General features: G+C 56.6%; 3 protein-coding genes across 7 annotated transcripts; 1 reads left to right on the top strand and 2 right to left on the bottom strand.

Annotated features, from left to right (window-relative positions):
* The first annotated feature begins 2884 nt into the window (after nucleotides 1-2884).
* Nucleotides 2885-10230, top strand: REC8 (REC8 meiotic recombination protein). Of its 3 annotated transcripts, XM_004421922.3 has the most exons (19): nucleotides 2885-3938; nucleotides 4030-4098; nucleotides 4245-4387; nucleotides 4472-4547; nucleotides 4648-4768; nucleotides 6351-6435; nucleotides 6800-6879; nucleotides 7126-7207; nucleotides 7336-7408; nucleotides 7490-7575; nucleotides 7740-7789; nucleotides 8131-8259; nucleotides 8608-8674; nucleotides 8774-8934; nucleotides 9132-9180; nucleotides 9435-9501; nucleotides 9632-9763; nucleotides 9836-9942; nucleotides 10049-10230. In XM_004421922.3, the coding sequence occupies exons 1-19, from the start codon at nucleotides 3883-3885 to the stop codon at nucleotides 10138-10140; spliced, it is 1725 nt and encodes a 574-aa protein (XP_004421979.2). In that variant the 5' UTR covers nucleotides 2885-3882; the 3' UTR covers nucleotides 10141-10230. The 3 variants fall into 3 exon arrangements, with proteins under 3 accessions (XP_004421979.2, XP_087279395.1, XP_087279392.1); XM_087423269.1 differs by lacking the exon at nucleotides 8131-8259; XM_087423266.1 differs by having other exon boundaries at nucleotides 9632-9942.
* A 28-nt stretch (nucleotides 10231-10258) lies between these two features.
* Nucleotides 10259-19043, bottom strand: IPO4 (importin 4). The gene is made up of 30 exons (XM_004421188.3): nucleotides 18621-19043; nucleotides 18458-18544; nucleotides 18251-18330; nucleotides 18123-18164; nucleotides 17556-17685; nucleotides 17288-17467; nucleotides 16974-17039; nucleotides 16767-16868; nucleotides 16597-16680; nucleotides 16175-16339; nucleotides 16020-16073; nucleotides 15755-15864; nucleotides 15348-15456; nucleotides 15050-15179; nucleotides 14752-14865; nucleotides 14536-14649; nucleotides 14156-14276; nucleotides 13930-14041; nucleotides 13704-13819; nucleotides 13515-13592; nucleotides 13381-13438; nucleotides 13185-13290; nucleotides 12892-13085; nucleotides 12695-12739; nucleotides 12179-12304; nucleotides 11866-12074; nucleotides 11627-11759; nucleotides 11434-11538; nucleotides 10753-10822; nucleotides 10259-10625 (listed from the first exon to the last, which is right to left on the bottom strand). The coding sequence occupies exons 1-30, from the start codon at nucleotides 18948-18950 to the stop codon at nucleotides 10495-10497; spliced, it is 3501 nt and encodes a 1166-aa protein (XP_004421245.2). The 5' UTR covers nucleotides 18951-19043; the 3' UTR covers nucleotides 10259-10494.
* Nucleotides 19040-24821, bottom strand: TM9SF1 (transmembrane 9 superfamily member 1). Of its 3 annotated transcripts, none has more exons than XM_087423263.1 (6): nucleotides 24649-24821; nucleotides 23602-23963; nucleotides 22179-22800; nucleotides 21697-21882; nucleotides 20290-20563; nucleotides 19040-19705 (listed from the first exon to the last, which is right to left on the bottom strand). In XM_087423263.1, the coding sequence occupies exons 2-6, from the start codon at nucleotides 23944-23946 to the stop codon at nucleotides 19312-19314; spliced, it is 1821 nt and encodes a 606-aa protein (XP_087279389.1). In that variant the 5' UTR covers nucleotides 23947-23963; nucleotides 24649-24821; the 3' UTR covers nucleotides 19040-19311. The 3 variants fall into 3 exon arrangements, with proteins under 3 accessions (XP_087279389.1, XP_087279388.1, XP_004421247.1); XM_087423262.1 differs by lacking the exon at nucleotides 24649-24821 and adding an exon at nucleotides 24273-24617; XM_004421190.3 differs by lacking the exon at nucleotides 24649-24821 and adding an exon at nucleotides 24310-24616.
* Nucleotides 24822-26572: the final 1751 nt, after the last annotated feature.

Below are 26572 nucleotides of genomic sequence, written 5' to 3'. Positions count from 1 at the left end.
TCGGTATGTGATTTGTTGGGAGAAGAAGGCAGCAGGGGGCGCAGGGAGATGACAGAGATGTTCCTTGAAAGCAAGCACTTGGGTTCTCTTCCTGCTGATGTCTCTGGCCCCTCCTCTCCTCCACCCACAGGCTCCGGTTGGGAGGCCATCTGGGTGCCAGGTTCTGGGCCTGGCTCTCTGTACCCTGGAAGCAACCAGGATTAGGGAGAGAGTCAGGGTCAGCCAGCCAAGATGGGCACTGAGTCTACAGCCACTGTAGCCAACCTCACATGGGAAAATCGGGCTCCACAGTTCTTGGGTAGAGGCATCTGATTCTGGCCTTCACAACAGGCCTAGGGTTGGACGCTGGCCTGGGGGTCTACATGGACAAGAGAACTTGAAGTTGACCTGCAACTGTGGGCTCGAGGCCCTGGGGCCTAGCAGGGGAGGGGAAGTCCAAGGGGAGAGTTGCTGAAGCTCCTGCGCCTGGAACAGACCAGGCCCTGGGGCCTCTTCTCCCAGGACATGGGGCACTGTCACTCCAACTGAAGGGTGGTCCCAAACTGGTTGCCTAGCTCTGCCTGAGCCCCACAAAAGACAATCTGGCCTAGACTGCCTTGTCACCAACACTCTGTTTGCTGAGATTTGAGGGGTCCAAATCAGCTGTCAGGCCTCTCCCTTATCCCTGTGCTTATTTTTCCACCAAACTGGAGGGTCTTCCTTCACAAGGCCACTTGTCATCCTACTTCTCTGTACACTCACATCCATCCAACTAGTTCAGACCCTTCACTGCTTACCTGACTGCCACAGTCTCCAGCTTCCCACTTCCTGTACGTGACATCAGATTGCAGGAGAAGAGGCCTCCCAGACGAGACTCCTTCCTGCCATGTCACCCTCATCAGCCTTCAGCGGCTCACCTCCATGATCAAATCCAGCTCCTCAAGAATCTCCTTGCCTTCTCACTTGACAAACTTCAGCGCTGCTTTTGAGCCTCTCTGCCTCCTTGGACCTTCCTTCTCTTCAGCCTTGCCCACCACGCTCCTGAGAAGCCAGGAGCCTAAACAGGCGTCTGCGCTGGCAGTGAAGAAATCAGGTACTGAGTGCACAGGGGCACAAGCCCTGTTGTGCCCCCAATTTGCTGAAATCCCTCCTGGACCTTCTCTGTATCTGCTACCTCCTCGATTCCACTTTCTCTCATACCCCACACCAGATCCCTCGGCAAATCCCCTCATTAGTCCTTCAAAATCTGTCCAGAATCTGACATTTTGGAGCATGCCACCATTGTCTGTCACACCTCTTCTTCCTGCTTCCTTCTACGTCGTCTTCTTCTCTGCTTCTACTCTTGTCAACCTTCAACCCACTCTCATTACAGTAGAGATCTTTGTGTTTTTTTTTGAGGAAGATTGGCCCTGTGCTAACATTTGTTGCCAATCTTTCTCTTTTTCTTTTTTCTCCTCAAAGCCCCAGTACATAGTTGTGTGTCATAGTTGTAGAGTTGTAGTTCTTCTATGTGGGACGCTGCCTCAGCATGGCTTGATGAGTGGTGAGTAGGTCCGTGCCCAGGATCCAAACCAGTGAAACCCAGGCTGCTGAAGCGGAATGTGCGAACTTAACTGCTAGGCCACTGGGCTGGCCCCAACATCCTCTTAACACATAAATCTCACCATGGCACTCCCTTGCTCAAAACCCTCCATCGGATCTCAACTCAGGGTAAAACCCAAATCCTCCAAGGTCCTTGTGATGTGGCCCTTGCCATTCTCAGTCACTTTGCTCCAGGCTCCTTGAACCCACCAAACACATTTCTGCCTCAGGACCTTTGCACTTGCTCATTCCTTTGTCTAAAAAAACTCTTCCTTCGGGTAGGCACATGACTTGCCCCCTCCCTTCAGAGAGGTCTTCCCTGAGCACCCTACCTAAATAGCAGCCCTCACTACTCTCTGTTCTCTGCTGCCTCATTTTTCTTCATAGTACTGATCACCACTTCACATTTTCTCTTTGTCTACTTGTTTATCATTTCTCCTTCCCTACTCCATGAGAACAGGGACTTGTTTTGTTCATGGCTATATCTGCAGTGCCTAGAGGAGAGCCTGCCATGCAGTAGGCATGGAATATATACTCGTTGAATGAATGGATGGATGAATGAACAAATGACTGTGGCCCATGCTGATCTCCTAAAGTAGGGTCTAAGCACCTTAAAAGCAGGTGCCCCTACTTTATCATCTTTGTGCGGCAATGTTTGTGCCCCAATGTGAACATTTATGAACACTGACAACAGATGTGCAGTGATTGGAACAATTTGTAAGTATCATGTAGAAGCCACTCCAGCCAAGCACAGTAGAAGAGGGATGGGGACACTGGAATTCAGGAGAGCAGGCTGTCACTAAGGAGCTGTGAGGTCTGGGAGAAAGAGTCAATATGAGCCTCTCTTTTCTCAGCTGTAGAGGCAAGGCTTGGACTATGAACTCCCTTCCAGCCTTGACATTCTGTGGTTGTAAATTTAGGGCAATTGCACATTCATTTGACAAATATTTACTGAGCTGGGTTCCAGGGCTAATTGAAAAAACAAGACCCCAAACTCAAGAGCTCCCAGACTGAAGGAACAAAATAAAACAGGGTCAGCATAGCTTCAGGAAGAGCCCAGTCTTAAAGAAACGGCTGTGCAAAGGCAGGAGGCATGGGGACAAGGGATATTTGTAATTACAACCACACCACTTAATTTTACACACAGAGTTATTTGAAACAAATGGCTTTTGTAGGTCGAAAAGTGTGCCCTGCATCTAACAAAGCTAAAGCCTGTTTCAGCCAGAACATTCACAACTGGAAAACAGCCGGAAGAGGCACGCCCACAACCTAAATGGCTCAAGGTCAGGAAATGACCCGGCTTCCTCTGAGACCTGACTTCTTCCCCAGCGACCTATGGCGGCTCCAAGGCCACCGCACACGTTTCTACCTCCCCAGCTCACGACAGGCCCTAGGCTGGGCACAGTCAGTCAACTGCTACTTGGTGTGATCTGAGGGAGAGGGCAGGGTCTAACCGGAGGTCAGGCGCCTGAACCCGGCCAGGGCAGTTGCCCCCGGCATGACCCCACCCCCCCAGCTGGTTGAGGCGCCCCTGTTACCAGGTTCGCTGCGAGGGAGAGGCTGGGGTTTGCTCGCCGCTCATTGGTCCGCAGAGCAGCGCCTCCGAGGAATCCTCAGTCCCAGACGCGAGAACGAGAGCCCATTGGTCAGGACACCTCACAATGGCCCCGGCAGCGCGCAGGGTTCTTCCGATTGGCTCGCTGCCGGCCTCGGGAGACCCCTGTGGCCTCGAACGCAGGAAGGCTCCCTGGCGCCTCGGAACTAGCGCTCCCAAGCCGACCCCGGTCCTCATTGGCTGTTCTGAGGGCCGCCGCCGTCTAACGAGGAACAAGGCGCAGAGCATCCGAGCGCGCGCTCCCTGCGGCGGGATCCAGTCCCGCGGGGAAGGCGACCCAGCAGGGGCTGCAGGGGCCCAAGCTGACGGCAAAGGCTCCGGAGCCTGGCATCTCTGCGGAGGACACCTGTTCTCCCTCGGGACCCTGTCTGGCTCACAGCCGGGGCCTCTCTCGAGAGCTCTGCATCTCCAACCTGGCACCCACCCCAGAAGGCTCCAGTAAGTTCGAAGCACCCACGCGGCGTGCAAATCCTCTCAGGGCCGTCAGAGGGGCGTCCCAACTCCTGTGTATCCAACCTGCACCTCCATTTACTTCTGCCTCATCGTTTATCCACCAACTGTTTACCAGTTCATTTACTTGGTATTCTGGGTCCACCCCGCGCGCCACCTGTCCAGATCCTTACTTCTCTCCCACGGTGTTGGGAAATCCCGTGCCCTAAAGAATTCGAATTGAGTGGTGGAGACGAAGGTGAAACCCCGGAGGGACGATGTTCTACTATCCCAACGTCCTTCAGCGCCACACCGGCTGCTTCGCCACCATCTGGTAAGGGCGGCGGGGCTGGGTGGGTGCGGGGAGTGGCGCGCAGGGATCCCAGTCTGACGCTCCCTTCATCCCCACACCCCTATCCCTCCAGGCTGGCCGCGACGCGCGGCAGCCGGCTGGTGAAGCGGGAATACCTGAAGGTGAACGTGGTGAAGACCTGGTAAGGCCCAGAAAAGGGAGGCGTGGACTGGGGCCTGGGTGGGTTAGGGGATGGACTGGGGTGGGCAGTCCTTGGAGCCGGTCCTTGTGGGGCTTGGGGTAGGCAATCCTTGGCGCAGCAGTGATCAGGACACGTTGTTCCCCCAGCGAGGAAATCCTCAATTACGTGCTGGTCCGAGTGCAGCCCCCGCAGCCCGGCCTGCCGCGGCCCCGCTTCTCGCTCTACCTCTCAGCCCAGCTCCAGATCGGTGTGATCCGGGTCTACTTTCAACAATGCCAGTACCTCGTAGGTAAGGCTGGGAGGGCTCCGAGGGGGGCAGAACTGAGTGGGACTCAGCTAGGCTGGCTCTCTACCTTGCCCTCCCTGCCCACAGAGGACATCCAGCACATCCTGGAGCGCCTGCACCGTGCCCAGCTGCAAATCCGCATCGATATGGTGGAGCCTGAGCTGTGAGTTAGTCCCTGTGGGACTGGGACCACCCAGCCTTTGGTGGGGAACCTTGCTGCTTAGCCTCAGCCTCAGTCCTTGACAGCCCACACTGTTTCTCAGGCCCAGCCTGCTGCTTCCTAACCGCCTGGCCATGATGGAGACCCTGGAAGATGCTCCAGACCCCTTCTTTGGGATGATGTCTGTGGATCCCAGACTTCCTAGCCCTTTCAATATCCCTCAGGTAGAGCTCATTCCCTGGGGAAACTCAGACTGATGAGTTGACAGGGCAGAAGGCGAGTGCTTTTCTTGTGCCAGTCTGACACTGGGGTTGGGGGGGAAGCCTGCCACAGCTCAGCCCCACAGGAGTCAGTACAGGGGGACTGTCATGGTGGACCCATCCAGACAAACCCACCCTGCTTACCTATTCAGGACCATCCTAGAGGCAGCTCTTGTCCCTACTCACCTCCACACTGTTCCCACTGCTGAGGCCCTAATCCAGGCCCTCATCGTCCCTTGGCACTGGGTTTCCCTCCCCATGTCCTTCTTCCATCCATTCGTAACACCCCACAGCTTAGACAATGTTACTCTTCCTTCAAAGACACCTCCAGTGGTTCCCCATGGCAAAGAGCATACTAGCATTTAGGGCCTCCGTGCCATGGTCCAGGGCTAGCCATCCCCAGACATCTCTCAGCACATCCCCTGGGCATCTTAGGCTCCCAAACTTCAGTCTGGCTCCTGTGTTCTGAAGATGCCGCATTCACTTCTTTGCTCGTGCTGTTTCCCAGACCCATAATGGTCACCCCTCACTCTCTACCAGTTAAGTCCTACATATCCTTACAGACCTGATGCAAATGCTACCTTTTTCCATGAAGCCTTTATCCCACTCCCAGTCAGAACCAGATGTCGTTCTGGAACTTAGCACATTACTAGGGCCTTGATTTGTCTTTTGTGTTGACTCTTGCTGGGGTCTTTTACAAACTTATCTCCCCACTAGACCGTGTGCTCCTTAAGATCAAGAATCGTCTCTGGGGGCCAGCCCAGTGGCGTAGCAGTTAAGTGCGTGCACTCCACTTCGGTGGCCCAGGCTTCGCAGGTTCAGATCCCGGGTGCGCACTGACGCACTGCTTGTCAAGCCATGCTGTGGCAGCATCCCATATAAAGTAGAGGAAGATGGGCACGGATGTTAGCCCAGGGCCAATCTTCCTCAGCAAAAAAGAGGTGGATTGGCATCAGATCTTAGCTCAGGGCTGGTCTTCCTCACCAAAAAAAAAAAAAAAAAAAACAAAACGAATCATCTCTGTTCCCTGTGTCCCCCACAACACTTAATATAAGGATGCAGTGGGGCCGGCCCCATGGCGTAGCGGTTAAGTGCGCGTGCTCCGCTGCTGGTGGCCCCGGTTCGGACCCTGGGTGCGCACCGACGCACCGCTTGTCAGGCCATGCTGTGGCGGCGTCCCATAAAAAGTGGAGGAAGATGGGCATGGATGGGCACGGAAGATGGCCCAGGGCTACTCTTCCTCAGCAAAAAGAGGAGGATTGGCATGGATATTAGCTCAGGGCTGATGTTCCTCACACACACACAAAAAAAGATGCAGTGCTTCTTGCACAGGTTGACAAAGGCTAGATAATTGGGGGTGCTAGTGAGGGCAGGAATGTGAGGAAAGGAGCCCAGATGGCGAGTGGGTTCGTGGATGCAGATGGCAGTGCCACAGGAATTAGGCATAAAGAGGTGTTACTGTCCATTGTCTGGATAAGGTTATGAAAGTGGGAAAGCAAGGGGCTGAAGTTGAACCCTATCTTTTGTCCCCACTGCCTCCCCAAAGGTTCGACGTCTCTTAGAGGCTGTGATCCCAGAGAGAGTTCTTGAGGAGATCCCTCCTGAAGTCCCTACAGTGCCTAGGAAGCCAGGTGAGCAGAGAGAGCCTTCTTTCTGGCGAGAGGCATAGGGAGGTCCAAGAGCTGAAGAAATAACCATCTTTGAGCTTCTCTTAAGAGCCAGGCCTGTGAGGGGTACTTTATGTGTGTAATGTCATCACAGCCTCGCGAGAGTCCTATGAGATCAGAATTCTTATCCCCATTTTTCAGATGAGAAAGGAAAGCGAAGCCCATGGTGGCTAAGCAACATATCCGGGGTCAGATTGCCAGTGACTGGCCTAGGCCTGACTAGAACCCAGGTTGACTTGCCTGCAGAGTCCATGCTTTCGCCTCACCACATGGGTGTGGGAACTTGGAAAGCAGCAGAGGGGCTGGTGTGACTTCCCTGCCCCTCCAGACAGGATCCCAGTCACTGTGGTGTCTCCCGAGGCCATCACCCTCCTGGAGGCAGAGCCCATACGCATACTGCCTATTGAGGTGAGTGGTCTCCCTGCACACAGAGCCTGAGGCCCAAGTCCTGCTTCTGATGGCCCAGCGCCCTGCATCTACTCCTGTCTGGCCTTCTCCTTCTCCATTTCCCTACTCCCCACCCCTGGCACTTGAGCACCCAGTGGGCTTCAGCCCGGCCCTGTGGCACGCCTCTCAGAACCAGTCCCCTAGATCCACTTGCCTTTTTCAGGAATGGAATCCAGTCCCCTCTCCTTGTTCTTCCTCTCCCGACAGGGTGAAAAGGAACTCCCAGAGATCAGCCGCCGAGAATTGGAGCTGCTGGTTGCTGAGGAAGAAGAAGCTATCTTGTTAGAGGGTAGGCCTATTGGCAGCATAGGGCCCGCCCGCACCGGACAGTCAGGACCCTGACATGGGCAGTTTGGGCCTGGGCGGTGCCACCATCTCTTCTCTTCTTCGCTCTGAGCCCTGATCCTCTCTCTGCAGAGCCCAAGGAGGAGCCCCGGGTCCCAGAGCGGGAAGCCATAGTTCCCCCGGTCTCACCTGCAGCTCTTGCACCGTAAGGGCAGGAACCTCTAGGCTGGGTAGGGGGTCAGTGCTGGGAGGGGTGTTCTCATTTCTCTTGCCCATTTTTCCTCAGGGTGGAAGCAGAGCCACTTCCAGGCCTGGTCCTGGCCCCTGAGGAGCTGAAGCCGCCAGCCTGGGAGCCCGAGGCCCTACTTCCTGGTGAGTGCCCGGCACGTCTGGGTCCTTCCTGGGAGCACTACACACCTGCTGCAGACAAGAGCCCTGTATTTCAACTTGCTGAAGGGAGGACCCTTTAGTTTCTGGCCCGGGGGGCTGTGGGCGAAGGGTATAGGGCAGAGCTGAGACTTTGAGTGTTGTTGCAGAGGTGACCCCACTGCGGGAGCTGCGTCTGCCGCCCCCAATCAGCCCAGAGGTGAGTAGTACCCTTGCAAGCCTCCTCCCCTTCGCTCTCCTCTCCCAGAGCTGCTTGCTCCTACCAGCTTTCCCAAGCCCAAGGCCACTGCTAGCCTACACGGGCCTTCGTTGAAATTAGTAAAAGGTGCCCCTACCATACCCCATTTCATCCAGCCTGCACTTCCCAGATGGGGACCCTCATGCAGGGTAGGCGCTACACACACTCCTGGAGGAGGCTGTGCCCAAGCCCCTTCCCAGAGCACCTCTAAGGGCAGGAGTATGGGGCCTGTTTGCAGTCCACCAGGATGACGGGAAAAGGAGTCATGGGTAGCCTTGCCCCCTCCCCTGCTCCCTACTCAGCGGAGGAGGCCCCCAGTCTTCCCACCTGCTCGCCGCCGCCGCCGGTTATTGTTCTGGGACAAGGAAACTCAGATCTCCCGGGAGAAATTCCAGGCACAACTGCACGTCAGAGCCCACTGCTGGGAGTGTGTGAGTGCACCCAGGCTCTGCTGGCAGGAGGGCGGTAGGGAGGGCCTGGGGCGAGTGCATGGCTGGGCTTTTCAACTCCTGGGGAGGCACTGGGAACATCACTCCAAGTGCATGGTTGGGGGGTTGCACATGCACAGCTCTTCAGCCTTCCTTGGTGACCCCGCCCAGCACAACCATGGGCACCAATTTAAAAAGTCCTACTCTTAGCAATGAGTGGAGCAGGCAGGGGCATGAGCCTGAAAGAGTTGAAAGGCCAGAGGCCCTGGAACAAGGCATTGCAGAGATGGAAAAAGGGCAGTGAGGAGCGGCTCCCTCTTAACCGGGCTTTCGGCCTTCCCCACCGCACAGCCAATGGTGCAGCCTCCCGAAAGGACCATCAGAAGCCCCGGAGAGCTGTTCGGAATCCCGACTCACTGTAAGCAGTGGTGGGAGCTGGCATGTGGGATCCTCTGAGCCCATATTCCTTGCTCTTGGTGTTCCTCACACCTCAAACCTGATTCCCCCTTGTTCCCAGCTGGCCGGCTACCCCCAGAACTGCTGGCTTTCTGGACCCACTGTGCCCAGCCACCCCCAAGAGCACTCTGGCCACCCATGGAGCCTGAAGAGGAGGCTGCTGAGAGGGAGCTAGCGGCTGAGGAGGAAAGGAGAAAGATTGAGATTCCGAGTGATATCGAGGTCAGTGCACCCTCGCTCCTTCCTGGTGAGACCTGTCTGCTCTGCCCGAGGTCCGGCAGGCTGCCTTCTGCCCACGTGAGCAGCCGTGCCGGGTCCTGTCCTGGAGCCGAGGCCGATTCAGGGCTGGGACCGCCTCACCCCTGCCCCAGGTACTTCTGTGACACTTGGGGTCTCAGTGCTGTTTCTCTGGTCCCCAGGTCCTGAGGGAGGCCCTGGAGCCCAGTGTGCCCCTCATGGTGTCTGCAGGTAAGCACCTGAAGAAGGAACAGTGGAGACACCACCACCCTGACCACTGTCCCGGGAAACTGGTACCCCTACTGCTGACAGTTTTGGTCAGAGGGAGTGTTTAACAAGGAAGCATAGATGGATTCTCTTTAGTTCTCCCCACTGTGTGTTAACAAGTCCCTGCACAGCTCTAGCATCCAGTTTGACCAGGTGACCCCAAGGTCCCAACTGCTCAGATCCAAGCACCCGCTCAGGACCTTCCCCTCCCCCAACAGAGCTCTCCCTAGAGATGGCTGAGGAAGAGAAGACCCGCATCAGCCTCGTCCCCCCGGAAGAGCGCTGGTAAGCACCCAGCCCAGTGAGCTCGGGCCGCAGCCCTGGCCAGGTGGGGAAGTGGCTAGGATGGGCTTGCCCCTCGTCACCATCACAGCTGCCACCTTTCCTGCTCCACCTGACTCGCATGTTCTCCTAGGGCCTGGGCTGAGGCGGAACTCCCAGAGGTCCCTGCATTGCCCGTGGTTCCCGAACTCCCTGAGGTGCCCATGGAGATGCCTGTGGTGCTGCCCCCGGAGCCTGAGATGCTCTCACTGGAGGCCGTGCACAGGTACCAGGGAGGGGGTGCCTCACTGGGGTGGGCCCGGGCTGGGCCTCAGCTAACCGCTCTTGATCCCCACAGGGCAGTGGCACTGGAGCTGCAGGCCAAGAGGGTGCCTGACTTCAGCAGCCTGGTGCCACCTCTCAGCCCCCGCAGGATGGCCGCCCGCGTCTTCTACTTGCTCCTGGGTGAGCGTGGGCACATGTGTGTGCATGTGCGAGGGGAGGGGACACACAGGCCAGATGCAGCTACAGGGACGCTCTCTGACTGACTCTCTCCTCCCCTCTTGACAAGTGCTCGCAGCGCAGCAGATCCTCCGTGTGGAGCAAGAGGAGCCATACGGGCGCCTTCTGATCCAGCCAGGACCCCGATTCCACTGTGGTTAGAGCCAATTTACAGAGCTGCCAGGAAACTGGCTACATTAAACTATGTTCTGCCTCAACAGCCCCTGCCTGCCTCATTTCTGAACATGCATCTCTACCCTCCCTGTTCTCAGAGCTACGGTTCACGCAGAACATGAATCCCTTTATTACAGTGTGATGTCACAGCTCCATTTGGATTGTCCCACAGCATAACAGATCCAGCCCCAGGGACACCCCCATAAGCCAGCAAACAGGGCTGAGACTTGAGGTGGGAATGAGGCCAGAGTCTTTGGTAAGGCCTAAACTGGAACTGGGCTGACAGGTGGTCTTGGGACCTGGGCGGGCTCTGTTCTCCCTAGCCCGGCTGCAGCACCCAGTCTAGGTGAGGCCCAAGACGGCCTGGAGCTCCTGAGCCTTGTCACCAGGCAGTGAGCCCAGGGCTGAATGGAAGCTGTCGGCGTGCTGTTTGGCCAAGAACGTCAGGAGCAGCAGCAGCGCGGCCTTGGTGTCTGGGTGGGGAGGGAAGAGGGAGAGATGCGGGGAGGACTGGCCCCCAACCCCAGCTGCCCCAGGCCCCTTGAGCCCTGCTGCCCAGCCCCGCCTCCCCCTAGCCCTGCCCACAACTGCTGCCCTCACCTGGTGGGATCTTGTTGTCAGCCAGATTGAGGCTGCAGATACGCAGAAGCTCAGGAGCCACGTCTACCACCTTTGGGGAAAGAAGGGCTGACTCAGGGGCAGTGGCACCCCAGGCCCTGGACTGGGGTGGGTGGCAGAGGCCAAGGAGAGGCAGAGTCTCCCACAAGGGCTGTTTGAGCCTGACAGTGATGCATAGGCATCTGAGACAATTGTGAAACGGGACAAAGGCCCATGAAACACTGGTAATAATTTTGCGGGGGAGAGGACAGGGGATTGTGACTAAAGATGATTAAAGTCATGGCCTCAAGACCAAAAGAAGCCCCGACACCCAGGAGCTCCACCAACATAATAGCCTCTAATGGTGCAAGACAAAGGTGATGGACACAGGAACATCAGGACACAAGTCCAAACCTAGCCACTTGGTACAGACCAATCTCATTCAGAAAGCAGAGCTGCTCTTATTGGAAGGGACCGTGGGGTGGCCCAGAGTACCCAGGCTCCATGGAACACAGTCTGAAAGAGCCCTGGTCTAGGAAATGTGGCTCAGACCAGAGGGTGGAAACGGCCAGGGAAGGGCGGCTTAAACTGTCACTCTGAGTCAGCTACAACTGATGCCAACTCTGCCTGTCACTGAGACTGGAGCCTCAAGCTCCGCTCCGAGGGCCCCAACATCGAGGTTACCTGGTCAGGGCTGCTCTGGTACAGGAAGCTGAAGAGGTGCCCTATGGTGACCCACTCCTCCAAGTCCTCCTTCAGGGGCAGGGCATGCAGCAGGGCAGCCAGCACCTGGACATACAGACGGCTCTGGCCCCTTGCCCCTCACCCTCTGCACCCTCCTCCGCTTCCTGGGCCTGCCTGATGCCCCATCCCTCACCTGGGGCTCCGGTTTCCTTGTGGGACTGGCCATCAGCAGGCGGGCAAGTGCCCCACAGATGTTGTCACGGACACGATCATGGCGCTCCCGCGCCAGGAGAGGCAACAGGAGCCCCAGCAGCTTGGGGAAGTGTCTGGTCCACAGTCAAGGAACAGGCACATGGGCAGACCTCTCCCATCACCGAGCCCCAGGGATACCCTTCAGACCTCACCCCACCCCATCCAGCAAGCCAAGGATACTCCTGGGCAGGGCGGCCCCCATGCTCTGCCAGCACACCCAGCCCAAAGATGGCATTGCTCCGCACCTCAGGGTCTGCCTCCCGGGCGGTGCATAACAGCACAGGGAGCAGCCGGGACACAAACTGGGCGGAGGCAGCACCCAGGCCCTGAATGGACTCTGCCAGTGTCCCCACCGCAAAGGACTTCTCTGCCACTGTGCAGCCCTGTTTCTGGTGGGGGAGGAGTGCAAGTCAGCTGGTCTGGGACTGCATGGGGGTTGGGCACAGAGTGCATGGGTGGAATGGGGTCCGAAGCCAGAGGATGCAGCACTCACCGTTTTGCACAGCAATAACGGCAAAAAGCCGGCAAAGAAGGGGGCAAAGGTGTCTCCCCCCGCCGCGGCTGCCAGGGCGGGGATGGCCTCACCAGCGTGCTCAAGCAACATGGCGTCATATTCAGCCTGTGGGGCCAGGTCAGGGGCTGGAGCAGCAGGGCCAGCTCTGCAACTGTGGGCACCTCCCACCACGCCCCTCCCCTGTCTCAGGTAGTCCCCTGGGGCTGCCCTTGGTGACAGGACTGGCCCCTCCCAGCCTGGGCTTGTTTGCAGCCCAGCTTCTTCTCCTGAGCCCCCTACTCTCACCTATCGATCCAAGCCCACCCTGAACACCCACGTCTGGGAAGCCTTCCCTGAACCCCCACTGCTTTAGTGGGAGCAGGGCGGCAGCATCTGGAGCCCCTACCAATCCTTCAGCACCCTGGCTTCCCCAATTCAAGCCAATGTGCACTGTCCACCCTGCCCTGGGGAGACCACCCGAACTGCCTGGTCCCAGTTTGCACCCCTAGCTCTCACCTGGTCCTCCTCCTCCTCTTCCTCGTCAGCGTCCTGACAGGCTGTCTGTGGGAAGAGGGAGCGCAGCTCAGCCTGGGTTCTCCTGCCTCTTCGCCTTCCATGGGGTGGGGGGAAGGGGGAAGCTGCACTTGTAGCCTGTGACTATCCCTACCTGGGGGCAGGCCCTCTTCACCCCGCAGCCCACTTGCGCTGCTCACCTTCCTCTGCAGCACGGCCTTCAGCACGTTGCAGAGCTCAGCAAGGCGCCCGGGGGGCTGCAGTGTGAGGGCCCCACAGCTGCGCAGCACCCCCGTCAGGGCCTCCAGCACGGCCATCACCACCTGGCGCTCCCGGTCCCTGTGCACTGCCTGCATGTAGGATGGCACCACCCGGGCCAGGGCAGCCTGCAGAGCTGGGGACATTATGGGCTGAAGCAACGGTCAGGCCCTGTCCTTCCCTCACGCCCCCTGCTTCCAGAGGCCCCAGCCTGGCCCTAGCCTCCTCTTCTCACCAGCAGTGTTGGGTTCTGAGGCACAGCTTTGACAGGCCTTGTGCAGCGCACAGCAGAACTGACCCAGGGCCTCATGGGCTGCCTTCCGCACATTCAGGTGAGGGCACTGCGGGATGAGGGGGGTGGGATGTGCCTGCTGTGTGCAGGGCGAACACAGGGCCTCCAGCCCTCAGACACCTCCCACTGGCACACTCACCTCCAGCAGTTTGAATACTTCTTCAAAGACGCTCTCCATGTAGGGGAGGAAGGCCACACTGTGGACAGACACAAGGCCATGGGGAAGGGGCTCCCAGGCGGGGTTCCCAGGACCAGGGAAGGACCGATGCTCACCTGGTGTTCACCGAGATCTCCCCCAGGGCAGCACAGGTGTCTTCCTTCTCATCGAAGAAGGCATTTTCCACGCTGTACCTAGAGGAAGGTGGGGAGGTAGCAGCGATCAGGCACCGGTAGCAGCAGATCTGGCACTGGCTCCTTGTCCAAAGCCAGGACTCCTCTGACCAGAATGGCACCCCTCCGCACCCTGAGATCTCTGAGTCATTCTCCTCTTCCTCGTCTTCGTCCATGAGCTCCTCCTCTTCCTCCCCACTGCTCTCGTCATCAAACAGAAGGAAGGAGCTGCTTCCGTCGTACTGAGGCTGGACACAGGAGGCACAGCAGGGACCTTGGCTCGGCTGGGCCCAGGAGATAAATCCCACCCCAGGGCTGGCCTTCCCCAGTCAGCCCAGCCCACCCGCTCTTTGCTCACCACAATGCCCTCGGTGGAACGCAGTGACAACAGCATGAGTGTGGTGATTTGTGACAGGTGGGGCGCCAAGCCCTCACCCATCAGCCCTGATAAGGCTGCAAACAGGCTGTACCTGGTGGAGGCAGGTGGAAGCTGTCGAGTCCTGCCTGATGTAGCCAGACAGGAGGGGGAGCCAGGGAAACCAGGGACTGGGATCTGGGGTGGGGGAGGGGGAGGGCTCACTCACGTGCAGCGCCGCAAGTCAGGGTCGTCTACCTGGTCGCAGAGGCCCAGCCCCAGCAGGCAGCATTCCTCAGCCAGGGGCCTCATGGGCTCCCCCACTGCTCGTGCCAGCACCCCCAGTGTCTCTGTGGGGGCAAGAGCTTGGTTAGCACCAGGACGTGGAGCTGGGCCAGAGGTGAGCAGGGCCAAGACCTGGGGGACGAAAGGTGGCAGCTGGGGGGAATTCAGAAACCCCACCTACTCCCTAGGTACACTGCAGAAAGTGCTTTCTTCCATGAGATCTGCCCTGGGGGAGATCTCTCCTCGGGGAGACCTCTGTGAACAACAAGTGAGCATCGGCCCTTCCCTGGTCCTGGGAATGCTGCCTACGAGCCCCTTACTCACCCAGGCTCTGGATCCGCACAGGCTGGAAGTCCTCGTGGCTTGTCAACAGGAAGTCCCGCAGGTGCTCCATAATGGTGGGGAAGTAGGGCAGCAGGGAGGCCTGGGCAGCCATGGCTGCATGATGGAAGGACAGAATCAGAGCTGGAGGGGAAGCGGGACCACCTGCTACAGGCTCTCTGGGTGAACCGCGTGCCCCACCACCTGCCTCCTTCTCACCAATGGCCCCCAGGGCGCTCACAGCCAGCTCCTTGGCCCGGGGGCTGCTGGGGTTCCTCAGAGGCTGCAGCATACACTCCATCAGCTCCGGAAGGTAGGGCTGCACTTTAGGCCCTGTGGGAAAGGGCACTCCTCTAACAACCAACCCAGGACTCCCACCTCCAGGCTGAGCCTCCTTGGGGTCCCACCACCCCCCATTCCCCACCTTGGGCAGTCGTTCAGGGAGCTGCACATCCTGCCCCTTCAACCAAAGCTACAGCCACGTTTTCTCCCTTGCACCCCCAATTGCCATCACTACCTAGGTTCTCCACGAAGTTCTCCAGGGCATAACAGGCCTTGGCTAGGTGCTGTGTGTGCCGGGGAGGCACTGACTTCAGGTAAGCGAGGAGCAGTGGCATCACCTCCCCTGAATAACTGCTGATATGGGGCTGGTGGAAGGAGAAAGAGGGCCCTGAGTCAGCTCAACCGCAGGGCACACACCTAAGTGCCAATGGCAGCACGGATGCCTGAAGAGACGAAGCTGAGGGGAAGCTGGTCCCTGGGATGGGGGGGGTGGGATCCTGAAATGGCGGCTGCCCACATTCAGCCTTGCTAACCTGTAGGTTCTCGGAGAACTGGCCCAGGGCAAACAGCGCAGCATTGCGCACAACTTGTGATCGGTCCTCCAGGCCCTTGCACACGATCTGCAGCAATGGAGACAGCAGTCTGGATGGGGCAAGACAAGAGGATGTAGTCCAAGGGGCAGGACCCAAGAGTCCTAGGCTGAGCCAGTCTCCTGTTTCCCCTAGGAAAACTAAGGTTTTTCTCTGTCACCAGATGGTGGGGACCAACCCCTAGTCCCTATAGCTGGGGTAGCCATTTATCTTTTAAACCAGGACACTTCGGAGAGTGGCAGGATATGCTATTGACAGGCTCAAACGACAAGCATAGACGAAGACTGCTATGGGCCATGTGGCCCTCCTCCCCATGGCCCACCCTCACTCCAGGACAGGGGAATGAACACCTCTGCCTGATGTGGTCGCCAGCTCCGTCGGACAGCACAGCCAGCACCAGGAGCCCAGCCTTGCGCTGGTATGGGCTCTCATTCCGCAAGGCCTCTTCCAGCATGGGCATCTAGGACAGCAGATTGCAATCTCCTGAAACCCTGGCATGAGGCTGCCCATTCCTGTGGCAACAGGCTCTCCACACCTACCAGCCCAACAGCCTCAGCCTCAGGGGACTAGGCACATCAGACGGATATGGCACCGGAAGGACCAAGACACACTTACCAGCAGGGGACAAAGCTTCTCGGGGGGCAAATGCAGCGCCAGCATGTCCACGACCTAAAAAAGGAAAGGGAGACTTTGCTGGACCCCATCTCTACCCTAACCTCCCACAGTCACATAACGCCCTGCCCCTGCCCCTGTCCCTGTCCCACACCCACCTGTACAGCAAAGTGCTTGGGAGTCTCCCCCACCAGTCCAATCTCCAGCTCTTCCTCCTCTGAATCCTGGTCCTCAGGATCCAGCTGGCCCAGAGGGGGCTCAGCAGCCATGATGGGGAAAAGGGTGTGCAGCAAGGGTGGCAGGAGACGATTCTTGAGTAAGGCCTGGAGAGGGAGGGTGGAATGGTGTCCCTGAGAATCTGCTCCCAAGATGGTCTCACATTAAAGATTCCAGCCTTCCAGGCCACAAGGGGTCTGGCAGGAGATTCCCAATCTCCCAGTCAGCAGCTGGGACGAGGCCAGACCAAGTCTTGAACATTTTAGCTATGGTACTTCAGATACCCTGAGATGGACAGAAAGCCCCAGGAGTGAGACGAGGGGTGGAGATGGGAGTGAGGTGATGTGCGACAGAGGGCACTCACCTTGCTCTTGACTTTGACCAAGAAAGTGAGGCAGCAGAGAATACGCACACGTATTGCATCACCCAGGGCCACGTTTCTAGCCACCTGCCCGGAGACTAACACAAATCAGAGACAGGCAACGAAACTCCCAGCAGAACAAGCAGCAGGGGCCGTGCCTACCCCAGGCTCACCTCCAGGCAGAATGTGAGGACTTCAGAGAGATGGGAGGTGATGACCGGCACCTCCGACTCCAGCAATTCATCCAGGGCCTCCAGGGCCTCACAGGCCTTTGCCTGCCAGACAGACGAGTCATAGGGTTACCACGCTCTTCTTCAGTGGACCAGGCTGGACACTCCCGCACTCTCCTTCCAACAGAGCCCCTGCCCAAATGTCCTCACCTCATCTACAGGGATCAGAGCCTGCACAGCCACGATGAGCTTGGGCACCAACATCCGTGCAAGAGGCTGGAGGACACAGGATGAGCTGAATCACAGAAAGCACGATGCAGCCTAATCTCAGGCCCCAGAAGCTGGCAGCTTCCTCAAAGCCTGGACACAGGAGGAGCCCAGGCACAGCCACCCACAGTACCCCCTCTCAATTGTTAGAAGTACAAAAGACAGAGAAAGACCCTGAAGCAGCTCTGCACCCTGCAAGAATGAGGATGTGAAGGCCGAGGACAGGGAGCCAGGGAAGGTGAGGGCCCACGTCTCACCACGTCATCAGTGCCGAGGTAAGGGGCCATGGTGGTCAGAGTGCGCAGGGAGTAGAACAGGAGCCCGGGAGAGCCCACCTCACCAAGGGTCTCGCTCAGAAGCCGAAGAAGCTCCCGGTGGTGGGGTCGGAAGGCCTCGGGCCGGGAGGTCACCACCACACTTAGTAGCAAAAGCCCCATCTGTCCAGTAGTAACGGATGAGAAGGAAAAGCTTACATGGTCTATCCAGCCTCTCGGTCCCTCCCTCTCACCAACCATGTGACAGTACCTCTCTCTCTGGGATGTGGGGGCTGTGGGTACTGTGCTGAAGAAGCTGCATGAGCTGAGGCCAGGCTTCCAGGCCTTCCTTTCGAAAGATGGTGGCTGAGAGCTGGGCCAAGCTAAGGCTCACAGAATGCCTGCAAACAGGAGAGATTCCCGCCCACCCTCAATCACCCTCCAGTACCCTCCCCTGCACACGTTGGCCCTGCCTCCATGGGGTAGTCAGGACAGAAACCTCCAGGTGTGGGCACAAACTCTTTGCCAAGCTGGGACACATAAGACAGCAGCTCAGAGGAAAACCAGCAGCACAGGGGGTGTTTAATCTGGTGAGCTTGACCTCACTCAGACTGAATTTCAGTTCCATTCTTCTGACAGGTTTGGCAAACCATCACAGCCCATGCTCAAGAACTTTAGTCTTCAACACAGCCTTAGAATCCTTGCTCCACCCTTGATCTAGCACTGAACTCTCTGCCCCCCAAGTCCCAGCCTGGAGCTGAAAGAGAAGGCAGAAACCCAGAGACGGTCTCAGCCTGGAGTGAGTGAGGATCCCAAGAGGAGGCGGGTAGGCACTTACTCTGTCTCTCTCTGGAGGGCCACGAGGACCAGGGACTTGAGGCTGGAACACAGGTGGCAGGTGTTTGGTACCCAGCCCGCCCCAGAGCAGCCTCATCCTGGCCCCGCCCCGCCCCTGGCCCAGCCCACCTCTCCCGATGCTCCGCCGGCAGCCGCCGCCAGCGGGTGCTCAGTCGTCTGCGGGTCAGCACGGCCGCGAACTGGCGGATCTGGGACGAGGAAGCAGGCATGTGAGGGTCCGGCAGGAAGGTGCTGAGCGGGCCACCGGGGGCAGGAGCTGGGGCTTGACCTATGGCGTAGGGGCAGGGAGCCCAGCGGGAAGGACAGGAGCCTCACCTGAGGGTCGGCCGCGGAGGCCAGCAGGTCGCAGAGCGCGGGCAGAGTGGCGGGGTCCCGAAGGACGGTCTGGAGCTGCTCGGTGGCCTGGGGAGAGCCTGGGGGTGAGTCGGGTCTTCCCCGCAGCCTCTCGCTCGCCCCTGCCCGGCCCCCTGCCCCGTACCCGGCGGATGCGCTCGGTGTCCGGCAGCAGCAGCTCCCGCAGGATCTGCTCCAGGCCGGCGGGCTCCATGGCAGTAGCGGAGCCGCCGCTACCGGGCCGGGAGGAGGAGGGACGGCACGTGGAGGCTCTGAAACCCACTTCCGGCGGAAAGGGCGTTGCTCGGCGCCCCTCCCGTCGCCAGGGTGATTCAACTCGCTTCGCACAAAGAGCTCCGCTCCGCCACTTCCGGTGGGCTGAGCGCCCGCCGAGCCGCGGAAACAGCGCCCTGGCGATGTGGCGTCTCCCAGCCGAGAGCTCCCAACCTCCGGGGAGAAGTCCAGTTCCGTGCATTCCGCGGCCGCCCCGGCTGTCTAAGAGACAGTGCCCTTAATGGCAGGGCTCGCGTTCCTATATCCAGACCAAACCCTCCAACTACGGGATCCTTTTTCTTAATAAATTTTATTTTGATATTTGTAAAAAGAAAAATCAGGACCAAAACTAAAGACAACTTAAAAAGTTCAAATATATACTCCTTATATAATAGAGATTTATAATTTCCAGGCCCTCTCTGGGGAAGGGAGGCCCAAATGGCAAAGGGGAAGGCAACAAGGCCATCACACAATTCAGTCACTCAATCAGGAGAGACGTTGGTAAGAGTGACCAAGGGGGCATGAAGAAAGGGGAGAAGAGCAATCGTTTTGCCACCCAAAACTCAGTCCATCTTGAGGTTAACATAGATATAACGGATGAACTTGAGGGAAGAAAAAAAGGAGATGGTGCCCAGCATGAGGAAGAAGACGTAACCAGTGAGTAAGGAGTAGCCGAAGAACTCTACTGTCTGTACCGCCCCTGACATGTTGGAGCGCCGAGCATAGTAGAAAACTGAGTAGAGGAAGATGAAGAGCCCAGTGGATCCAACACTCAGCACAGATCGCCACCACCAGCGGTAATCCTCCCCAGACAACTGGAAGTAGGTGAGCGCAATGGAGATGCAAGCCCCCACACTCAGGAGGATGGCAAAGACAAAGAAGAGGATGCCATACAAAGTGTACTGCTCCCGACCCCATACTGTGGCAAAGATGTAGTACAGCTCCACAGAGATGGCACTGTGAAGAGAAGAGACGATACACAGCATTAAAGGGCTGTGCACTGACAGCACAGTGGCTAGGCCAAAATCCAGCCACCACCCCTCCATGTTACTGGGTCACTGGAAAGTGGGTCCACTCTACTCCCTGCCCTGGAGTTCCTGGCTTGATGGGGATTCTCGTACCTATGATTAGCTGCTCTCATTTCAAGAACATCTTCTCTGATAAGTCGAGAGCAGGGATCTTGTCTGTTTTAGTTTCCACTGTATTATCTGCCTCACACTAAAAGGTACTCAACAAATTGAATGAGTAATCAAATGGGCTTTAAGCCCCACATGCTGCCTGTGGATACTCAAGTCAGAAACCAGGCCCACGGTGAAAAGAGAAATGTCTCTGGAGAGCTTTACACGTGAGACACCCTCATATTTGAACTGATTCAAGCTCAGTCCTGCTTGGAGAAAAGGGGAACCACATAGTGATCTCTTAATGGTATAGCTGACCCAGGGATTGTCACTGACGTTGGGTCAGGGTGTGGGGTGAGTGGGGAAAGGAAAAGTTAAGGTCAGGAACCTGAGAGTGATGGCCATGGAACAAAGGGAGGATACCTGAAAGGCAGGAAGCCTCCAACAGTCATGTGGATGAGAGTAGACTTGTACCAGGGCTGGGGCGGGATTTCCCGGGCGATGTTCTTGGTGCGACAAGGTGCATCAAAGGGGCTAGCGTTGTTCTTCCCGAAGATGCCTCCAATGACAGTGAGGGGAAAGCCCACCAGCAGCCAGACTGTCAGAAGCAGCAGGATGGTGGTGGCTGGCAGAGCCTGTGTCGAACCATTGGCCCAATGCACCGAGTTCACCACACTCCATGTCAGGAAGAAAGGCACTGCAGGGATGGGCCCCCAAAGGGAGGGTCAGCACTAAGGGCTACATCCCTGGGGGCACCCAATCAGACTGGACCTGTAGGGGAGAGGGGTGGAACATCCTGCTCCCAGGCCGACTCCACCCTTTCATGTCTTGTTCCTTCTTCCTTATCTTACCCACACGCCCTGCCCTATCCATTAAGGATCAAGGCAGCTGCTACATAATGATCTAAGAGTGACACAAATCCACCTCCTCCAAGGGCCTGTCCTGCTGTAGCATCAGTGATTCCTAGCATGAGCCATTCCTTTGGATTAAGGCCCTATTTTCAAGACTTGGTTCAAACATAAATGTGACAGAATATAAATCATACACTTAGGATTGGGAACATGAAATGTTCAGAATGCAAACTACTACTGCCTTTGAAAGGACATGCTGGCTTGAAAGGCTAGAGTGGGGTGGCCGACCTCCAAAATACACAAACGGAAAACAAAAAAAGGGAGTATCAAAAATTAAATTCAAGGGCCAGCCCCAGTGGCCTAGTGGTTAAGTTCAGCATGCTCCATTTTGGTGGCCCAGGTTCAGATCCCAGGCGTGGACCTCCACCACTCGTCTGTCAGTGGCCCTGCTGTGGCAGTGGCTCACATACAAAAAAAGAAGATTGGCGACAGATGTTAGCTCAGGGCGACTCTTCCTCAGCAAAAAGAGGAAGATCGGCAACAGGTGTTAGCTCAGGGAGACTGGTCCTCAGCAAAAAATAAAATAAATTCAGGGCCGGCCCCGTGGCTTGGTGGTTAAGTGCGCGCGCTCCGATGCTGGTGGCCCGGGTTCGGATCCTGGGCACGCACTGAGGCACCACTTCTCCGTCCATCCTGAGGCCTAGTCCCACATACAGCAACTAGAAGGATATGCAGCTATGACATACAACTATCTACTGGGGCTTTGGGGGGAAAAATAAATAAATAAAATCTTTAAAAAAATAAAAATAAAAAAAATAAAATAAATTCAAAAGTGTTATTTCAGTGTAATGGTTGAGAATATAAGCTCTAGAGTCAGGCTGCCTGGCTCTGAAACCCAGTCTTACTCTGACTCTATCCCAGATTCCACAATGTGTTCCAAGTTCCCAAGTCAGCCCACCAGGGAAAAGGCAGTCCTCACCAGAGAAGAGACTGGTGGTGAGAATGATGTTCCACACCCAACGCTCGCCTCCGATCTGCCGGTAGAAGTGGCTGGACACGTAGCCAGAGATGCAGCAAGTCAGGGCATACAACAAGATGGCTGCTGAGTTAATGGCCCCGTGACGGTGCACATTGAACATGCCCAGCAGTGCCATGACAATAATGCCTGCAGGGTGGTAAGTGGAAAGCCTGTGTTAGGTCTCACCTATCTGTCTTCTGGCAATTTCAGAGGAATTGGCCCCCATTCTCCCAGACCCAGGGCCTCCAGCAAACCAATACCGCCTAATTCTATGGCCCAGAAAACCCACAACAGAATATACACATCCTTGCTAGAGCCACCCAACCCCTTAGGTCTGGCCCTCACCTTGGACAGAGGTGAAGATCTGCAGATCTTTTCTGAACAAGCCACCTACTTAGTTCTACCCCTTGAGAGAAATCTCTGATTAATTTTTATGACCTCACCAGTGCCAAGGGCCAGGAACTGGGCACCCACACCAAGCACAGCACAGAGCAGACCACGGTATGGAGGGAAGCGGAAGACATCTGTATGGATAATTTTCCAGCCATTGTCACCTTGGTCAAAGTCATCACCAGCACCTCCAGAGGTCGTCTCCTCATCCAAGTTGTACCGGGCCAGGTCATTCCGAAGCACACGCATGAGAATGACAGCCACAAAACCCACGAGTAAAAACACAAGCACCATGGAATTGATGATGGACAACCAATGGATTTCTAGTGTTCGGGGAAAGAAACCACCATCATCACCACGGCGCCTGTCACTCCGACGCTCCACTGAAGTCTCAGACCAGCGCACGCTGTAAGTGTGTGTGAGGCCTAGGAACTCATCAGGTCGTAGCCCATCTAAACTGTGGGGCTTGACGTCCCGCACTGAGACATTGGCAAATATAATTCGATCTCCATGGAATTCCAGGTGGAAGTCCAGATGGGTCCAGAGACCTATCTTGTGGCTGTGAGGCAGGAAGCCACTCTCCTCCATGTAGCCCACAAAGCCACGGAGTGGCAAGTCGTCCACCACAAATTCAAAGTAGTACAGTTCCTCGATGGCCTGGCGCAGCTGTTCCACCTACAAAGAGCAAGCCAGGAGTCAGACAGGGCCTCCCCAGGCATAGAGTTAAAGCAGGGTTTCTCAACCTCGGCATGACTGACATTTTGGGCTGGATAATTCTTTGTTGTGGGGGGCTGTCCTGTGCACTGTAAGATGCACCATCTCCAGCTTCTTCCCACTAGATGTCAGGAGAACGCCCCCCGTAGTGACAATCAAAAATATCTCCAGACATTGCCAATGTCCCTTGGGAGAGAAAATTGCCCCCTCTTGAGAACCACTGGGTTAGACCCTAATATGTTGGGATTCTCCAAAAAGAGCAAGTATGACTCAACAGGGTTAAGGCCTAGAAAAAGGAGACACGCAAGGTGTACGAAGGTCTGGAGTAGACTAAGGAAAAGTGCCCTAAGATAGGATTTGCTAAGGAAAAAAGCGTGACAGGGAAGACTAAGTAGAGTGTAAAGGAGCCAGCTGAGACAGAGCTAAGACGTAGGTATGGAAGGAAACTACGCAGGAGTGATAGTTGCGACCTTATTACCAACAGAGAAGCTTGGAGTCAGGAACCCTGGGCTCTAATATTATAGCTAATATTAGCTGTAATTCACTTTCCATGTAGTCTTGAAAAAGTTACTTCTGAGCAAGTAGGGGTTTCTTCGTCAACTGAATGCAAATAATACCACCTGCCCTGCCTGCCACATGGGGTTGTAGTTAGAACCAAGTCAGATCATTTCCATAAAGGTGCTTTGAAAACCATAAATGTAAGGCACTGTTACTAGTCCCTGGGAGAGATGCCTAAGTTCTAGCCAATGTGGAGAGGCTGACCTGTGCAGAACTGAGCTGCATGTGGCACAGAACCTTCTTCTCTGCATTCTCCCGGAAGCGGATCTCGTACAAAGACTCAGCCATGCGGTCCCCATCCAGCACTTCGCCCAGGCTAAGGCTTTTGTGCCGTATCTTCTCAGGGCAGCAGACTGGAAGCTGATAGTAGTGGTAAGTCTCCTGAGGGTTATGGTAGGGTCCCACTTTGTTGACATAGAGAATGACGGGGTCTCCAGCCTTGTAGTGTGTCACACCTTCCACCCCTGGCTCATGGCCTGTGCCCAGCAGCAGCATCAGGAGTGGCAACCACTGGCAGCTCCAACTTCGAAGATGCCCTAGGACTGTCATCCTGAAGGCAGCAGAACCTGTTTGGGGCAGTCCAGCGGTTATGGAAACCAGGGATCAATTCATGACGCCCCAGGTCAGGTCCTTCGAACTGACGCCCCAAAGCTCCAACTCCTCCCCTTGGCCTCGCCCATTGTCCCTGGTCCCTCGGGGGGCCACCTCCCGACCCCCACACCACACCATGTGTCTCGACCCCGAAGACTGGGCTCTTGGGCCCCTCTGCTCTCTAGTCCTCTCAACCTGGGGTTCCCTCCTCCCGCAGCCCGCCTGCCGGGCACCTCCCCGCGCGCCCCAGCCCGTTTCCATGGCAACGCCACGCGGCCTCGCACCTCGGGCCCCTTCCCGCCGCAGCCCCGGGGTCCTCACCGCGCGGGAAGGGCTGGCCGAGGTGGCCCCAGCGGCCTCTGCGGCCCCGTAGCTGCCCTTGGGCTCCTGCCGGGGTCTCCCCCAGAGCAGCGCGCTAGCGGCGGCCCGGAGAGGACCTGCGGCCGACCTCCGCGGGCTGGCCGCCGCCGTGCCTGATCGCAGCGGCTGCGGCCGCACCACGGAGCACAGCGCCTTCGACTCGGAGAAGTGCTCCCGGATGAGCTCTCTACAGCTGGGGGCCCAGCCCGGCTCTGGGGACCCCGCGAGGCTCGACCAGCCGGTCCCCCGCGGGGGCCCGCCCGGCGATCAGGAGAGCAGCCCGGGACACGTCAGTCTTACCACTTCCGCCCTCACCCGCGGGGACCTCAGCCCGGCAGAAAGCTCCTTTCCTGGAGCCGGGTGGGGACCACGCCCCCACTGCCGCGCCGCGGGAATGCTCTGCTGGTGGTTTCCCGAGCTGGGGCTGAGACCGAGGCCAGGCTACGAGGACGCGGACGCCCCTGCAGGATAAGAGTCGCCGCCGGGCCGCCCGCTCGTCTCTGGGAAAGTTTGGGGCGGAGACTTGAGAGCGGTGCCCGCCGCGCGCGCCCAGTGACTGTCCAGGAGACGGAGCGGGTGGCGGCTAGTGGATGCCCCGAAGCAGTGGCCGGCAGACCCGATGGGACTCGCCACCGACTGCTGAGGCGGAGTCCTGAGAGGTGGTTCGTGGTCCCTGACCCGCTCGGGGTGAGGCTTTGGACGTCGATGTGCTAGGACAGCGAGAGAACAGCCCATGCAAGGGTCCTAGAGTCTGGATCTCACCTCACTGCCTCCCTCCCACCCGTCATGAATGGCCTCCCGCCAAAAAACAAATACATAAATAAAAATATCTTCCCGAGGCGGTACTGGAGGCCTCCCTGGCCATGTAATGACCGTCCCGTGTCCTACAATAGGCAAGCCTGAGCCAGGTCTGGTCTAGAGGCACGCAAAGAGATAGGGCGTCTGCCCTTTTACCCCGTGAGTGGGGCAGCCTGACAGGGTTACTGTTACTTGCAGGTAAAGAATCTTCCCATACGTTCGTCTCTTTCAATATTTTTGTTCATAATTATCTGTGTGTATGTGTTTGGGCTTCTCTTAATTGTGTAAAGCAGGTTACCCTTGTTTGTCTCAGCTTTTTTAAGGGGATCTGCCATTGGGGGAGGTGGCCTGGAGATCAGACCCAGGGGCAGTGACTTCCCTTTGGCCACATGGGAGTAACAGGTAAAGAAGCTGACATCAGGTTCCCTCTCCCTGAGGGAAAGTAGTACAGTGGAAAACCACAAGTGGCTTCTGACCTGACAAGTCCTTCATTTACCTACTTCTGCCCTCTCTGACCCAGCCCTCCTTCCTGCAGGAGGAGGTGGGTTTCCAAGAAGTAGGGAGTTGAGTTTTCTAGACAATCAATGAATTTTGTAATTGGAAAAGTAACTTAGAGTAGCTTTGGAATAGTCTAAGTGACAACCACCTCTAAAGTCAGAAACCTGGGCCTCTTTCTCAACACCTCTCTCTTCAGGCCAATGCCACCAAACCCCCTTGGCTTATTTCCTGAATATATTCCAAATACTTGCCCTCCATGGCTGCCTTCGTTCAGGCCCCATCCTGTCTCACTAAAATTACCATGACAGCCACCTTGCTAGTCTCCTGGTCACCTCTCTTGGATCCATTTTCCACACTGCTGCTGCAAAGATTTTTTTTTTTTTAAAGATGTCCTATTTCCTGCAACAGTGGTTCTCAAATCTTGGTATGCATCAGATTCAGCTAGAAGCTTATTAAAAACATAGATACCTGGGTCTCACAAATCAGGATCTTGAGGGAGGGGGTAACTGGGCACCAGTGTTTTTAACAAGCTCAGACTTTGATGCGCACCAAAATGTGACCATGAGTACATAAGATAAAGTCAAAAAAGCTGGCAGCTGAGGCCTGTCAGACCTGGATCTCAATTACTTCTCCAGGTACATCCCCCTTCTGAAACCCTATCCTGTATTCACATTGAAATCTCAACTGTCGTGTTCTCTCAAGCCTGCAAGCCTCATTTAGTTCCTTCTGCCTAGACTGCCCAATCTACCATTCTCTACTTACCTGCCTGGAGACTTCTTTGAACAGTGCAAATGCCACCTTCCCTATAAAGCCTTCCCTTACATCTCCTTCCAGTCTTTGTTTATAGCACTTTATCTCACTGGGCTGTTATTTTACTTCTTATGTGTCTGTCTCCCTTGCTAATTGCTAACTCCTCACAGGAAGACTA

Source organism: Ceratotherium simum, chromosome 3 (genome assembly GCF_057802395.1).
Source record: "Ceratotherium simum simum isolate JZ-2026a chromosome 3, ASM5780239v1, whole genome shotgun sequence".
Taxonomy (NCBI): Eukaryota; Metazoa; Chordata; class Mammalia; order Perissodactyla; family Rhinocerotidae; genus Ceratotherium; species Ceratotherium simum.
This window is presented reverse-complemented; position numbering and strand designations above follow the sequence as displayed.

Bases quoted from the DNA above. Each gene is read 5' to 3' on its own strand.
- IPO4 (XM_004421188.3), bottom strand. From the start codon at position 18,950: ATGCACGGAACTGGACTTCTCCCCGGAGGTTGGGAGCTCTCGGCTGGG. The intron at 17,468-17,555 runs GTACTGTCACAT...ACTACTGGACAG, and splicing joins CCCACATCCCAGAGAGAGAG to ATGGGGCTTTTGCTACTAAG. The intron at 13,439-13,514 runs GTGAGCATCGGT...GTCTGTCCACAG, and splicing joins GAGATCTCGGTGAACACCAG to TGTGGCCTTCCTCCCCTACA.
- TM9SF1 (XM_087423263.1), bottom strand. From the start codon at position 23,946: ATGACAGTCCTAGGGCATCTTCGAAGTTGGAGCTGCCAGTGGTTGCCA. The intron at 22,801-23,601 runs GTCAGCCTCTCC...TGCTCTTTGTAG, and splicing joins TGCAGCTCAGTTCTGCACAG to GTGGAACAGCTGCGCCAGGC. The intron at 19,706-20,289 runs GTATCCTCCCTT...TTCTCTTCACAG, and splicing joins GGAGGCTTCCTGCCTTTCAG to TGCCATCTCTGTGGAGCTGT.
- REC8 (XM_087423266.1), top strand. From the start codon at position 3,883: ATGTTCTACTATCCCAACGTCCTTCAGCGCCACACCGGCTGCTTCGCC. The intron at 3,939-4,029 runs GTAAGGGCGGCG...CTATCCCTCCAG, and splicing joins GGCTGCTTCGCCACCATCTG to GCTGGCCGCGACGCGCGGCA. The intron at 8,935-9,131 runs GTCAGTGCACCC...TCTGGTCCCCAG, and splicing joins AGATTCCGAGTGATATCGAG to GTCCTGAGGGAGGCCCTGGA.